This window comes from Solanum lycopersicum, chromosome 7, assembly GCF_036512215.1.
Source record: "Solanum lycopersicum chromosome 7, SLM_r2.1".
NCBI classification, from domain to species: Eukaryota; Viridiplantae; Streptophyta; class Magnoliopsida; order Solanales; family Solanaceae; genus Solanum; species Solanum lycopersicum.
In genome coordinates, this window is record NC_090806.1 from 59,059,010 (window position 1) to 59,076,398 (window position 17,389).

The 17,389-nt window shown below is 31.0% G+C and overlaps 2 protein-coding genes across 2 annotated transcripts in view; both read right to left on the reverse strand.

Moving 5' to 3' along the window:
• LOC101256896 (protein FAR-RED ELONGATED HYPOCOTYL 3) overlaps positions 1 to 6,571 on the reverse strand; it is a 34,951-nt gene extending 28,380 nt beyond the window's left edge. Inside the window, exon 1 of the mRNA XM_069286980.1 lies at positions 6,506 to 6,571. The gene's annotated coding sequence lies outside the window, so the exon portion shown is untranslated. The remainder of the gene's footprint in view (positions 1 to 6,505) is intronic.
• Positions 4,983 to 5,390, reverse strand: LOC138337532 (uncharacterized). The gene has a single exon (XM_069287448.1). The coding sequence runs from the start codon at positions 5,388 to 5,390 to the stop codon at positions 4,983 to 4,985; it is 408 nt and encodes a 135-aa protein (XP_069143549.1).
• Positions 6,572 to 17,389: the final 10,818 nt, after the last annotated feature.

Consider the following 17,389-nt stretch of genomic DNA (forward strand, 5'->3'; position numbering starts at 1 on the left):
GAACGATGTTTCGAGACCTAGTTAGAATTGCTCCTCTGCTAGTTAGTACTTTCACTCAACAAAAATTTTTCGATTTTAAGCCAATCCCCGAGGGATCTTCAAGCTCAGAGGAAATTGAAACAGATAGGCAAAATGCTCCCTTACTTACCAAAGCAATGTACAGGGCAATAGGCATTCCAATGGTCATTTGTTGCTCTATCTACTCCTTCCTGTATATCACATATACACCCAGATAGGTATTGTGTACTCCATAGAGCTATGTAAGGAGTTACGATTAAAGAGTTCTTAAATTTGGGCTGGTCGAGTTTTATTAAGTGGGTTGGATAAAATATCATATAGGAAATAATTTTTTAATTATAATTAAAAAAATATGTCCAAATATGAGTGTCATGTAATCACCATGTAAATAATAAAAATAGTGACATAATACTTAGTTGTTCAAGGACAAATATGATCCAAAGTTTGATGGTAAAAATTAAATATATCAAAAAAGTATAGTCCCTTTTTAAGAGTATAAAAATAAATATGACCCTTTTTCGTAGAAAAAACGAAAAAAGGATAAAAAGAATATCCTTTTAACTCTTCAAAATAGATGGTATTTACTCTTTGTTTGTTTTTTTAACTTCTATCTATTTTTTGGACCACATTACTCTTAAAACGTCATACTTGCCATTGAACCTAACATGACAGTATGATAATTAAAACAAAAAACAAGTTGTCCTTCAACTACTGAGAATTGCTCTAACACATTTATGCGATGGTGGGTCTTATATGAACAAGTGATTCTTACCTAACATGCTGTAAAATAGCTCATGATGTGTATTTGCATTATTTGTAATGGAACACAACTTAGTTACTCTATATTTTTATATTTCCATTTTTGTTCTTTCACGTGAAGATAATAGGGGATGATTATATTGAGGGTTTAAAAGAGATTTAATTACTTATTCGTTCATCTTTACTTGTTATTTATAGTTAACATACTTCTTAAGAAATAATATATAGAGGGATAATTCCTATTAAGGAATATTAGACAGGTAAAGATAGATGGGAGATATTATTTTTCGGGTAATGCTAAATGGCCAGAAAAATTAAAAAATTTATAATATTTTTTCAATTTTAAAATAAATTAATCTTTTTTTTTAATTTTTTAAGTTAAAAGATATTAAAGTTAAAATGATAAAAATATGTAAAACCATAAAATAATATAAATAATATTATTCCGACCAAATTTTCTTGCCAAAATTATTTTCCTTGTTTTTAAACTAATGGGATAGCTTCAAATAATGCAAATTCAATAGGTTCTAAATGCCAAAAAGACAATTGACCCAATTGTCATGTTCCCTTCAATTAATGCACATTTAATACGTGATGAATGCCAGAGGTAGTTACCACAATTGCCATGTTTAAACAAGAAAATCGTTCACAGCGTTTTATTAATTAAAATATAGGAATATTCCTTTACTTTACTTTACCTACTAAGAAAAGGGAATAAGTGTATACACGGGTCTTTGTCAATCTGTGTCCAGCTGGAAATTAATTTTCAATTTATTAGGGGTGAATTAATTGAACCAAATCTATCTTAGTTGTAATCAAAGAACTCTTTTGTTAGGTTTTTTCTTTGATATCGTGTTTCACCAAGAGGATCGCGTTTTCAATTTTTGTATCTTATTTTTAGAGTGTCAAAACGAACTTAGCTTATGAGATCGGTTCGATTCAACCTGTTATTAGGGTGGGGTTATGAAAGAATTTTTCAAATTCATTTAAAATAGGACTTATAAACCCAATTCATATAAGTCTTTCACCTTTGAGACTTGATTCAGGCCGGAGTCGGTTCATGAGTCACAACTTTTTATTTAAGGGTAACTTAAAATAATCTTACTTGTATATAATTATACTTAATACACACTATGTTGTAATATTATGAATCTTATTAGATTTTGATACATCCAGATACATGTATCTCGAAATATATGTACTCAAAATTAGGTTAATTTGTTCTAGATACACTCTATCCAAGTGATACATATGTATCTAGGATACATAGACAAATTTTGCGCCCTTGATTTCCCTCATCTTTCTTGTCACTGTCTTATTTTGCTCGCGTATCTGCTAGACGAGGTACATGCTAATTACACCAAATTTGTTGCTAGTATTATTAAAACAACACCATTGTTTGTCATATTTGATTTGAAAAATATTTACATTTTCTTGATATTATAAATTATAAGTTTGAAAAAAAGAAGGGCTAGCCCGCCCCAGCCCTCGGCCCTTCTAAGATTGGATTAAGCATTTTTAGGTCCTTCCAAATGAAGGACCAACCCACCCTAGCCCTTCGAATTTCTTGACTCACGAGGCTTGGACCCGATGAAGCTGGACCGTCCCTTTTTGATAGCTCTACCGTGCCATGGGGCTTGTTTAATTTTTTTGTTGTCACAAGATTTGCTAATCATATGCAACAATTTGTCCTCGTTGGGTATTTTAGTAATTGGACATACATGAGGTAGTTTGATAAGGCTAATAAAAGGAGTTGTTGTAGCTGCCATTTAATTTTTTGGATCTGCGTACGAAGTTCGTTTAGTTTCAACATAATAAAGTTACAAGTCTTTGAGTTTTAATTTATTTTTGTTATTTTAACTTAAAATTAAGAATTTTCAAGTATTTTTTGGGAAAATTATGACTAGTTAAAATTAGAAATTTATTTATGAAAAATAGCTATAATTTAAAAATAATTTTAAAAATAATAACATATTATTTTTATAGTAAACTTTTTTCGTCTCTCCCTTGCCTCTCCATCCTCTCTCTTTCTCTCTCTGTATCCAAATTAAAGTTTAGGCAAAGAGAGTAACCAATAAGGGCTTATTTAAGTGCATTTAAACTAAAATAATTTTTAAATAGTTTCATGGTATTTTTGCAAGTTAAATAAAGGAAAACTTTTAAAAATAGCAAACAATATGTATTCTATAACTTTAGTTTGCTAATTACGAATAATAGCACAATGATAAGAGATGAGAAAGGAAAGAGGCGAGCTAGATTTAGGAGAAAGTGTATTTTTTGCTAATTGTGAAGGAAAAGAATACAAAGATAAATTGATTTGTATCAAAATCAGTACATCATATTAAGAGGAGAGGTGAGCGAGATCGAGAGAGTAAGGAGAGAGGCGAGCGAAATCGAGAGAGGCGAGCATATCTATTGAGTAAAGGGAGAAGCGAGTGATATCGAGAGAGGGAGGAGAGAAGCGAGCAAGAGAGGGAGGAGAGAGGATTGTAGTTTGTATTTATTTTGCATTGTATTATTGATTATTTAGTATCAATTGCATTTGAAATACAACACATTGTATTTGTATTTATTTTGCATGGTATTCTTTATTTATTTTGTATCAATTATATTCAAATACAAGAAATATAATCATTTTCATCATCTCTTTGATTGGATACAAATACAATTGACAGTGAGGATGAATGCATATTGTATTCATACGAATACAAATATAATTGATACAGAATACAGTTTTTTTTAATACAATTGAAATAATGATACATTTGAATGAATTTATTCGTTGTATATAGTTATTGAGTTATTAGACTAATGAGGTTTTAGTGATTTTATTAAAAAAATAAAAAAAATATGGTTATCGATTTGATTTTGGTTTTATAATATTGAGTTATTGGATAAATCGATAACTCATTAAGATTGTAATAATTTACGATTTTACTCTTACATAAATATTAAATATTAATTTCAGTACCTTACTGGTTACTACTGATTTTGCCCTTTAGACTTTAATTTACACTTTCACATTAATTTTGAGTTTATAACTTTACATTATACAATACGTCAAAACCTTGTAAAAAATATGTCCTCTTCATTTCTCTTTGTGTTGCACTTGTGGCTCGTTTGTGTGAGGGATAAGCATAAATAGTTATGGGATAAAAAATTAGTCCTGAGATAAAATTTAGATGTTTTGTTTGATTAACATGTTTGAGATAATTTATCCCATCATTTATAACATAATAATGTAAAGTTACTTCATATACATAATGAGATAAGCTATCCGAATAGTTTACAGTTAATTTTGATTCTTTCTTGTGACGTTGGATTGTCATATCAGCGATCTAATAACTAATTAATGTGAATATTCGTTAGTTTGGAAGCGTTTGTGGTCCAAATAATAGATCAAAAAGATATTTTTGATACCAAAAGCAAATGGAGAATAAATATGAGATATTATTTTGAATAATTTTGAGGTAATTTGGATATTAAAAATAAAATAAATAATTAAATTTAATATTATCAATAAAATAATACTCTCACCCATACCCATTTTTTAAAGCTTGGTAGACTTTTTTGAGAAAAAAAATGGGTTAGGGAAAATTAAGAGCAAATTATAAAGTGAAAATTAATTTCTCTCAAATAAAGTAATCGTTCTAATAGGTAACCAGCTAAGCTATTAAGATTGTTTAGTTCTTCTCTAAATTAATGTGTTCTTGTTGTTGGCTGGGTTTTTCTTTCATTCTTTTTCCACTTCCTATATTTTCTAGTCTTGTACTCTCTCTATCTCTATTTACTTATTCACTTTTAGCTAGCGTTTGGCCATAGATATTGAAATATTTTTGGTAAATATTATTTGGATGAAAATTTGGGTGAAATTTTACCATGTGTTTGACCATAGAATTTGAGAAACATATTTCATTTTTTTAAGAAATATGATTTATACCCATAAGTTTTTAAAACTATCAAACTAACCATAAATTTGTATTACATAGCACAATAGAAATCTCATGTAACAACATTTATGACTTCCGCAACAAATTAACAAGAATCATTACAGTAAATATTCGTATAGTGAAAAGGTCTTGGTACTAATCATGATAATGAAAATACAACTAATATAAATTCGGGAAAAAAAAGAGAAGAAAACAAAAGGAAATAAATATTGCAATCACTGAAGAACCTATGCTTTCTCTCTGAAAGAGCTCAACCTATTCTTTAATATAATCTTCCCACATTTTATGAACAATCTCTTCTCGATGAGCTTGCATTTCCGAATCAGATGATCGAGAAGATGAAGCGATGTTGTTTCCCTGAGCCAATAGTTCGTCACTTTCATCAACAACCATATCATCATTTTCATATTCATTGAATATTCCATCACTACTTTGGTGTTCACGTAAAAAATTATGCAATACAGCGCAAGCAATTACTATTTTCACTTGCATGTCACATTCATAGTTGTTCATGCCTTGTCTTAGTATTCTGAATCTACTTTTCCACGCACCAAAAGTTCTTTCAATTACATTGCGCAGAGAAGCATGTCTATAGTTAAATAGCTCTTTTCCATTCTTAGGCTCTCTTTCACTTTCTCGGTAGTCCTGCAAATGATAGCGCATTCCTTTGAATGGAGCTAAAAATCCTCTTGTGTTCCGTAGACCAGCATCAACAACGTAATATTTATCTACCAAAATAAAATATTGAGTAAATTTTCTTATATTGAATAAAAATAGAACTACTAATTTATATACCATGTGATGGGAGATAAATGAATTAGTTGGTATTAATAAATATTATTATTTTTATAAAATAAAAAGTTAAGGGTAAAAATTGAATTTTTAAAACTTTCCAAATAATGGAATTTGTCCCAAATATTAGTTTTTTCTAGTATTTGGGAATTTGGAAAATTTGCCAAAAAAATTTACCAAATAATAGAAATGTGTATGGACAAACAAAATTTGCCAAGTTTTTTCCCAAGTTTGATGTGCAAAATCTATGGCCAAACGGGCCCTTAAATTGACATATCTATTAAGAAAGTAATGATTGACATAATAACTTTATCAATTTATCCCTACTAATAATGAAGTGGGTGAATTAAAAATAATTAATTAAACTCGGTTGATTTGTCAACATTAACAGCTAAAATAGATAAGTAAAAAGAGAAAAGAATAGACAAGTAATAAAGACATAGGAATCATTATTTTTTCTCCCAAGAGATGATAATATCATTTTTTTTTCTTTCGCAATGATAACAATAAAAAATAAAAACCAATAGTTTAAAGCTTTGGTTCGTCTATTGATTGAAAATGGAAAAGGAAAACAAACTATAACAGTAAATTGGTGTCATTTGGCCACTAATGTTTCTAAACATATATATAAATAATTTAAGTTATTGTAATTGATCATACAATTTGCACCGACTTGATAAGTACGAGAAATATTTCAAGTTTTTAAATATTAGAAAAATTTATTATTTGATTTTTAAAAAAATTATGCTAAATTTTCATATCATACGGAGAAGGGTCTAAAATGGTCCTCGACTATTTAAATTAGTACAAAATTATCCTACATCCATTTTTGGGCTTATAATACCCCTGACGTTAATCTTTTGATACAAAAATATCCTTATGTTTAATAGGTCATACTCATAAGGTGGATGAAGAACAATATTGTAACAAATCTCATAGTTTAAGGACATCTTAAGCCCTTTTCTGTTTAAATATTTTGAAATTACTTAATATATAAGCTCACAAGATTAATTTATTTTGAATGTAATAAATTACAAAAAAAAAAGAAGATAAATCATCTACTCTCTACACACTCCCCCCCTCCCCCCTCACTTCCTATCTCTTTCATTTATTTTTTTCTATTTGGATCTTGTTCATCATTTCATTTTTTTTTCAATTTATAAAAAATAAGAGAGAAGGAGGAAAATAATGATAACGTTCCTATAGAAATAATTAGGTCAACAAAATTTGACTTAATTAAGCAAATATGTACGAATACTACAATTTTCTTTTGTATATATCCAAAATTTAAAATAAAAAATTAAAATAATCATTTCCCCTATCCCCATCCTCATCTCACCTTGATAATAGTACAAATTAAAAAAATATAAACATGTGAGTTCATTTCAACTTTGAGTCTCATATATCCTAATTAAGAGTAACACACTAAAAAAATGAATAAAAAGAAAATAAACAAGACATCTAGTTGATAGAAAATTTTAATTTATACTAATAATAAAAATAATAACTTTCTTTTAGATGGATAATCAGTTGGGGTGAGTATGGATTTTAGTTGGATCCCCATTTATGATCTGAGTTATAGTAAATTGGAGGTTGATTTAAAATAGGCCAAGAAAAAGATATCATGAAAATTTATTTATTTATTTTGAATATTTTTCAAGTATATTATGTAAAAAAATTCTTAAAAATATAATTTTTATTATTTAGATGAGAATAATTTAAATTTGGACAAATCACGCAAAATAACATAATAATTAAATATTTAATAATCTTGAGAGAGCTCAAAATAAAGACAAATATGAATAAAAGATTAACAACGAGGGTATTTTTAGAATTAAAAAGTAGACGCGGGACAATTTTATACCATCAGGTACTTAAGGAGCATTTCAGGCCCTTCTTTGTTTATAAAATGACCGATAATTTATATTGGACTAATTCTAGTCATAGTTTGTTATATAAATTTTATATAGTTATGTATTTATTTTATATAATTTTATCCGAACTTGCTCTAAATTCACATTCAATTGCATATAGTAAAGTAGTTTTTTTAATACAAATTAATGCTACTTTTATTTTTGTCTTCTTTCTCTTTTTAAGATTCAAATCAATTGTGATTATTGTCGTGACATTTCTATAAACATGTTTGTTATAAAATGATAATATAAACTTATGAATAGTTTTAATAATTATTAAAATTTATGTGTATAAATTATTTTAAAAAAAATTAGGTCAAACGATTATCGATCATGGTCCATTGAGAAAGGAGTTGAACACATACTTGCTTTAAGCTAATCTATTTGGATTTCAAATTCCTAACGATCTCTTTCAAAATCTATTGCAAAAGATGAAACGCATGATAAAATTTCACTCAAGCCTACGAAAAAATGATTTGCAAAAATTATTTAGAATTCTTTTTTTTTTCAAATGCTAGCTAATATTTCTCTGCCCAATATCATTATTGGCTTGCACATTAACTTGTCATATTTGAATTTGGCACATAAATTAAAAAACAATAATTGACATAATTATTTTACTTCACAATCTTTATTAATTAGTATGTTTAGTATTAATTTTTGTCATTTTATTCTCATAGATAATTATTATATTCATGGTAATTACATCAATAAACTTTAAAAAATAAATAAAAAATAAGTAACTAATAATAAAAGTAAAATACAAAAAATAATTATTTTAACAAATAAAAACTAAAATTTATTTTTAGAAATGATCGACAAATAAAAAAGAGTGAGTAACAAACAATGTTGCATCAAAATTATTTAACCTCTTTTTTATTTCAACCATGAGAGTGTATAATACCACTTTAAATTTCCCCAGTAGCTTATTTACCATAGTAAAGTTGTTGAGGTCGAAGAAACTTTTCCTGATGCAACATGAATTTTTATCTATTGCAATATGCACATTTACAATAATATTTTTTTTTTAATTTTTTACTCGGTGTTTAATATTTATATTAAATTCTTGATTAATTTTGAAGTCATTTTTATATTGAAATCCGACTTATTTCGAAATCGAACGGGAAGGTCCCACATTAGGGTTAAATCAGTCCCTAGTAAAGGCAATTTCGTATCCAAAAGCAATTTAAATATATCTTATCTTCATAACATGCATTCCTTCGTACTGTCACAATTTTATGGGCCAAGAATATACCATCACTTGATGCTATTTTCAAGCTGCCAATCTCCATACATCATTTCTCTTGACAAACAGTTAGGTCGCAAATTGCAATTAAAAGCTAATGGATCCTTAAAGAACAATAACACTAAAAGTAACAAATATATAAAATATAAAAAGCATTCCATAAAAGACAAGAAGGGGCAGGTTGATCTTCTGCCTGCATGAGTTATTTAACTCATACTATATTTATTAGTAGTAGATATGGTAGAAAGTTATTAGACGTGTAGTTTATCTTTTTAGCTATTTATATCCATATTTATATATTAAGCAATAGTTTTATATTTGTGATGTTATGTGGAGTCCGTAGCTTAAAGGGTACAAAGTATTAACAAAAATTTCAAAACGGTATATAAAATTTTATATTAACCAAAACGGTAAAATCGCTGCATCAATAGCGACTTACCCCACCGGAAAAAGCAAAATCTCTGCCTTTGCAGCAATTTTACAAAATGTAATTTATTTATTTTTTAAAAAATAAAATCGCTGCCTACGCAGCGATTTATAAAAAAAATAATTCCAAATTTTTTTTTTAAAAAAAATAATAAGAAAATTGCTGCCCCTTTTTTTTTTAAAATAAGGAAATCGCTACTGGGTCAACGATTCAAAAAAAATTAAAAAAATAATTCCTTTTTTTTTAAAAATAAAAAAATAGTGATTTCCTTATTTTTTTAAAAAAAATCGCTGCCCCAGCAGCGATTTCCTTAATTTTTAATTATTTTTTTATAAATCGCTGCAAAGGCAGCGATTTTGCTTTTTCCTGTGGGGTAAGTCGCTGTTGATGCATCGATTTTACCGTTTTGATTAATATAAAATTTTATATACCGTTTTAGATTTTTTGTCAATATTTTATACCTCTTAGGCTCGTAACTCATGTTATATGCAGATATATACTATTTCGAGGCCCCACTTTCCACAATTAAAGTATATCAATTCTATACCATGGTAAATTATATGTGCGTATATACTCCAATAAAAGGCTATATAATTAGGGTTGATGGATGTGACACAATTATAATCAATTGTTAAATACATCTTTGAAATAGTGTTGAGATAATCTTTTTTTTAATGTATTGCAAAATGAGAAAACAAAACAAAATTGGCAAATCTGTGAGACAGTTTACCAAACATGCAAGAGACATTTTAACACTATGCAAATTTTGGCAACTTTTAATAGTTCTTGGCAAATAATAATTTTGGTAAAAATGGTGAAGATGATGAAAACATAAGTCAAATGCCTTAACTTATTAAAACACTATGGAGTCGTTTAGTTTGAATATAAGATAGAACAGAAAATCTTATTGATTGCTTTTGGTGTAGAAGAGTGGTGGAGCGAAATTTTATCAAGAGTGTCCAAGAGTAATGGTGTGTTTGTCAAAATAAGAGTCCGGAGCCTAAAGGGTTTAAAATATTAACAAAAATTCCAAAACGGTATATAAAATTTTATATTAACCAAAACGGCAAAATCGCTGCATCAACAACGATTCACTCCACATGAAAAAGAAAAATCGCTGCCTCTGCAGCGATTTTACAAAATGTGATTTGTTTTTCTAAAAAAAAAATGAAATCGCTGCCTAGGCAGCGATTTTAATTTTTTTATAAAAAATATAGCGATTTCAAAAAACAAAAACTAAAAAAAATTGTTAAATCGCTGCCTTGGCAGTGATTTAACATTTTTTTAAAATATGTTAATCGCTAAGCGATTTTATAATTTTTTTTTTAAAAAAAGTTAAATCGCTGCCTTGGCAGCAATTTTATTAAATTGCAGCGATTTAACATTTTTTTAATTTTTTTTAAATCGCTGCCTTCGCAGCGATTTTTCTTATTTTTAATTATTTTTTTTATAAATCGCTGCCTAGGTAGCAATTTCATTTTTTTTTGGATTTTTATACATCGCTTTTCACGTTGCTATTTCATAAATTGTTATATATATACTCATGATCATTACTTCAAGAGATCATTATTTCTAACTGAAGTGTGCTATTATGGGAGAGTATAGCCAAAATTTCAGTCATTTGAATTTTTTCTTATCGGATTCAACTAATAGATAAATAAAGTAATGTTTTCTTATTTCTTAAAACTATTTTTCTTATATGTAATATATTTATATTATTATTTTTATAGGTATGATCAAATTCAAAATGCAGTGAATTATTGTACACAAATCCTAAATAATAATGTTTTGGGTGATGAACGAGTTGATGAGTTGCACAATGATGAACCTTTCGAGCATGAATTAACAGACAGTGATGATATGTATGACGACGATGATGATAATGTGGATAATGCACCTAATGCATCCGTTGAAGCCCAAAGTATTAATTATCATTCTACAGCGATTACATACTTAGATCACACTGAGAAAATGCAGAAGATTTTATCTACACGAGAAATGACGGTGCCATTCGAACAACACTTTGGAATTCAAACAATCCTAAACATATCCAATCAGGTTTGATTGTTGAAAACTAAATATTTTGTAGTTGTTTATTTATTTATTTATTTATTTCATGTTGATTAATTTAATTTGTATATGCAACTAGATATGTTATTTATGAATAAGATGCAAATGGAATTTGCAATAGGAGCATATACTCTTGCTATTAAAAAAGAATTTCTTTGTGATCAATCAAAGAGTAAAAGTTGAAAAGTTATTTGCAAGTGTCATGAGTTAGGGTGTGATTAGATGATTCCATTTAGAGAGATTTCAAGCGGTATGTGGAAGACAGGAAAAATGGTTGAAACACATACTTGTCTTACAGATAACTATAAGAAGGATCATTTCAATTTGAATGATAACATGATTACCACTTCATTAATACCATATGTTATGCAAAATTCAGACATAAATATTAAGATGATCCGTGAAATTGTCAAAGGAAAGCATCACTATACTCCTAGTTATAGAAAAGCACAAAAAGGTCGAAGAAAAGCATTTCAAATGGTTTATGGTGATTTTGAAAGTTCATTTAAGGCATTACCTTGATACATGGTTGCACTACAATTATTCAATTCAGGCACTATTATTGAGTGGGAGCATCATTCTACAACAATGCAAGGTGAGCAAATTTTCAAATTTCTTTTTTGGGATTTTAAAAAAGAGCATTGATGGTTTCAAAAGTTGTAGGCCGGTCATTTCTATCGACGGCACACATCTTTATGATTTGTATGATATCAAATTGTTAATTGCGGTTGGAATTGATGCAAATGGAAATATTTTTCCACCTGCATATGGTTTAGTCGCACGTGAGAGTTTTGAGTCTTGGTCATGGTTTCTCAAGTTATTAGGGACACATGTAGTTTGTGAACGACAAGGAATTGCTCTTATTTCTGACCGTCATCAAGGAATCTTGCAGTGTGTTCAATCTTATAATTGGTTGAGTCCACCCAACACATATCATAGACTTTGTGTTCAACACTTAAAAGCAAATTTTAATTAAAAATTTGTAAATAGTGAACTTGAAAAACTAATGTTTTAGCTGCTACTGAGCAGCAGGAGAAAAAGTTTGTGCAACGGATGCAACAAATCAAAACATTGTGTCATGCAGCATATGAATGGTTAAATGAATTTCCTTTGGAAAAATGGACAATATATAAGGATGGTGGTTGTAGATGGGGTGCCATGACGACAAATGTGTCTGAGTCATATAATGATTTATTGAAAAAAGCTCGGGGGTTTTCTGTGACTGTCATGATTCGAATGACGTTCAAAGCTCTCGTTGATCGTTTTGTCGAAAGAAACAATCTTGCAATTGCATTACTTCAAAGTAATATATCATGGCCTCTTACGATAGATAAAAAATTTAATGATTATTATCAAAGAGCTCAAGGCACACTAATATGATGACTTACAACACAGGTGATGTACTTTTTGAAATTCTTACTTTTGCTCATGATGGTAAAGGTGAAAATGTCCACAAAGTTACTGCAAAAGGTAAGAAATGTTCTTGTGAAAAATGGAGAAATTATCATATGCCTTGTTCGGTAACTATCAAAATTTGTGGACTTCGCGGAATCGAGCCAAAATCTTATGTAAGTAAATTCTACAGTGCAAAATATTAAAAACGAACATACACTGAGACATTTAACCCAGTGGGTGATGAAATGTATTGGCCACCAGCACCTTTTAATTTAACTGCAAATACTGAATATTTGTGGACAAGTGGTACGCAATTAAGAAGCCGACTTAAGAATGATATGGATATAGCTCCGGCTCACATGACTAGAAAATGTAGTGTTTGTAAGGAGACAAGTCACTTAAAGGCACGATGTCCTACTCGATTTTAAATATTTTGTCTATGTTTTTAAGGTTAATGTATTTTTATTGTCTTGTTATTAATATTATGATATATCTTTTATATTTATTTGTTGACATGAATTTAATTTGTCTTGCTGCATTTTAAATATTGTAAGTATAATATCTTTATATTATTATTATATTATTGATTTGAACTCTATTAAAAAGTAATGATTTGACCTAACATAAAAAGTATTAATTTGACCTATGATTTAAAGAAAATATAAATCCTGCAAACTTGTTCAAACATAAAAAAAAAAAAAGAATCTCATTACTTTGTTCAAACTTGTACGAAACAACAAAATTTACATATTTCAAAATTCGAATCTTCAACCTTTTAGAATAAAGGTGCATAAAAATTATTCTTCTAAATCCGAATCTTCTACATCTTCATTTTCAAAATCTTTCTCATTTTGATAGTGACTACCTGTTCCACATCTAGTTAATTTGTGTAGCCTAGATGTTCTCCGAGGTAGATTTTGTCTATCAAGAACTAAATTTTGTGAAGCCCCAGCATTAAATCTTGAATCATCGGACACAATTACCTATAATACAATACAATATAATATAATAACATAAACATGCAACAAAATTTAAAAAAAAATTATAAAAAGTTAAAAAAATTCTATGAAAATTATTATACGTACATTCGAAAAATTCAATCTTCCACCAAATGGAGAATTATGTATATGAAATTCACGCATACCATGTTAAATACCATATTGAGATTCACTAAATTGCGCAAAATCAGATATTGGAACCTGTGGAGTTACAACATGTTGTGGATTTCCAATGACCATGCGGATATGCCTCATGTACCAACGAAAGTAATTTGTTTGATCACTTACAAATGGAGGTCGAAATATATGATTTTGACGTTGTTCCCATAAATATTGTGTGTAGTTAAATGCATCTATATCTTCTTGTTTTATTTTGGATCGTTTATCAACGCTTAAAAATGATATTCGAAAAATTGGGTACACGGTGCAGGAATATGTTGTAAATAACCGAACTATCTCACAACACGATCAACCATGTGCCACTCACGATAAATTTCATAAATCAGTGGCACCTGTGCTATCCAGACACGTTGTCTCGATCGACACCACTCAGGCAATCCATTAATAACATCTTCCGAATAAGGTTGCCAAATAAACTATAAAAAATAATTAAGTAAGATAATTATAAAAACAACATTGGCAGAAAAATAAAAAAAATATGTACGTGAGAATTAACTATCTTACAAAATAATTTTTTTGTACCATTGTGTCATAAGATATTTTACTTTTAAAGACCTAACAAGAATCTATGTATATGTCATTTTTGTAACGACCTGTTAGTCGTTTTGAGCAGCAGATTTTATTTCTGGAAAAACTATTTTGGTCGACGGATCCCACGACGGACCGTCATGGGCACGACGGACCGTCGAGGGGGTCTCGTTCCAAAACACTTAGAATTTTGAAATTTGGGTACTGAAATCGACTCTCTGAACTTCGTGACGACATGGCAGGACGGACCGTTGTGGGCACGACAGACCGTCACAGGCTCTTCAAGGAATTGAGTCTCTGAACTCTGTGACGGAAGAAGCAGGACGGACTGTCGTAGGCACGACGGACCGTCACAGGCTGCGTAATCCCAGGCTGAGTCGGATTTCTTCAAATGTTTTAAGGGACGTTTTGGACTATTCCTACTATAATTATAAATTTAGTGGGTTAATGTTAATAATTTAACTACTTGAGGGTTAAAGGCGATAACCTTGAATTAATTAATGGGTTAATTCATCATCTTTTATACTTAATTATATGTTAATTAGGGTAAAAGAAAGAGGGTTTGAATAAGAAAAATAGAAAGAACAAGGAGAGGGAAAGAGAACGATCGAGAGAAGAGGGAAACGAAGAGGAAACAAAGCTTTTGGAAATTGCTTGCTTGATCACGAATCTTCGGTGGAGGTAGGTTATGGTTTTTATGCTATTCGTAGTAGACTCTTAATAGCGAATGGTATGTGTTGGGTAGTATTATAAAACCTTCTATATGCTTAATTGTGTGCTTACATGATGTGATTATATAATTGTGATGAATAAGCATGATGAGTCTATTGAATCTCTAATCCTAAATTTACCTTGTTAATGATGATGCCTTGGTATAAGAGAAGGCTTGATGAACTAAAGTAATGAGATTGATGATGCCTTGGTATAAGAGAAGGCTTGATGAACTAAAGTAATGAGATTGATGATGCCTTGGTATAAAATAAGGCTTGATGAATTAATAGAATGAGATTAGTGGAGCGGGTGTCACGAACCAACACGTAGAATTAGGGGATCGGGTGTCACGAACCGACACGTAGTATTAGGGGATCGGGTGTCACGAATCGACACGTAGAATTAGGGAATCGGGTGTCACGAACCGACACGTAGAATTAGGGGATCGGGTGTCACGAACCGACACGTAGAATTAGGGGATCGGGTGTCACGAACCGACACGTAGAATTAGGGGATCGGAGTGTCACGTTCCGGCACATAGTAGTAGGAAAGCGGAGTGTCACGTACCGACACAAGAGGAATAAAGATAATGAATCTTGAAATTATGTTAATAAGTTCGAATGAAAAGAACCTATATCCCAAATGAGCATGGTGTGGAGACTTGAGTTCTCATAGGTGTGTTTGATGTGGTTACACATGATTTGTGAACTTGTTGCTTTCACCTGTTGAGGAATATGGTTGATTTTATGTTATTATCTGATATATACTGTTTTCTATTTTGAGTTGGCCGATGATACCTACTCAGTACTTGTGCCTTGTACTGACCCCTACTTGTATTTGTTTTCTTGATTATTTGTGGAGTGCAGCAAACGTGCCGTCGTTTTCAACTCAACCGCAACTCTAGCCAGTCTTCATTACACCGGATTTCAGGGTGAGCTAATGCTTCTAGCTTAGACTGGATCTTCCTCTTCATGTCTTGATGCCTTGAACTTCCGGCATGGACTAGCTTTTTACTTATTTTAGCTTCTTAGATACTCTTAGATTAGTAATTTGAGGATAGATGTTCTTGTGATGATGACTTCCAGATTTTGGGGATGATAACAAGTGTTTGAGTTTTAGAAGTTATTAATCTATTTTTATTAATGAGTTTTAAGTCTTCCGCATTGTATTCTGTCTATTATGGTTAAAATGTTGGGGTTTGGATTGGTTGGTTCGCTCACATAGGAGGGTAAGTGTGGGTGCCACTCGCGGCTCGATTTGGGTCGTGGCAAACTTGGTATCAGAGCATTAGGTTCGTTGGTCTCATCAAACACAAATGAGTCTAGTAGAGTCTTGAGGAACGGTAGGGGGACGCCTTTACTTTTATTTGAGAGGCTATAAAACTTTAGGAAAATTCCATTCCTTCTTTCTTTCTCTCGTGCTATTACTTGGGTCCAATTGGTATCTAGGTGATACAAATTGGTATCTGACCATCTTCACTCTATTTTGCAGATGGTTAGAACTAGAGCAACAACCGCGCCAACACCAACACCGGCAAGACAAGATGTGTCTGAGCCAGCCACTGAGACTGTAACTCGAAGAGGAGCAGTGGCAAGAGGCCGCGGTAGAGGTCGTGGGAGGACGTCCTCCAGAGGAAGAGGACAAGCACCTAGCCCATCTGGTACTAGGGCGGTGACTCCTCCACCGACTGAGGAAGTGTTAAGAGAGGGTGAGGAAGGGGAAAATGAGCAAGTGCAGAATGAGGAATTACCACCCCAACCTACCCCAGAGATGATTAATCAGGTTCTTGCTTATCTTAGCGGGTTATCTGATCAGGGCCAGACCCCTCCAGTGTTTTCTGCACCAGCACCTCAGGTTCCGGAGGTACAACATGCAGCTACTATGGCTCCCCGCATGGATGCCTCATTGGAAATAGGCACGTTTCCTCGTCTGACTACAGGTTCTATAATGACAAATGATCAGCATGAACTTTTCAGTAATTTCTTGAAATTGAAACCTCCAATCTTCAAGGGTGCTGAATCTGAGGATGCCTATGATTTTCTGGTTGACTGTCATGAGCTACTACACAAGATGGGTATAGTAGAACGGTTTGGTGTTGAGTTTGTGACTTATCAGTTTCAAGGGAACGCCAAAATGTGGTGGCGGTCACATGTTGAGTGTCAACCAACAGAGGCACCACCTATGACTTGGGCATCATTCTCTAGCTTGTTTATGGAGAAGTATATCCCCCGGACTTTGAGGGATAGGAAAAGAGATGAGCTCTTGAGCCTAGAGCAAGGTAGGATGTCGGTTACTGCATATGAGGCTAAGTTTCGTGCATTATCCAGATATGCCACCCAACTTTGTTTCAGTCCACAAGAGCGGATTCGCCGTTTTGTGAAGGGATTGAGGTCAGAATTGCG

What these genes read in the sequence shown, in the direction of transcription:
- LOC138337532 (XM_069287448.1), bottom strand. Translation starts at nt 5,390, where the DNA reads ATGCGCTATCATTTGCAGGACTACCGAGAAAGTGAAAGAGAGCCTAAG.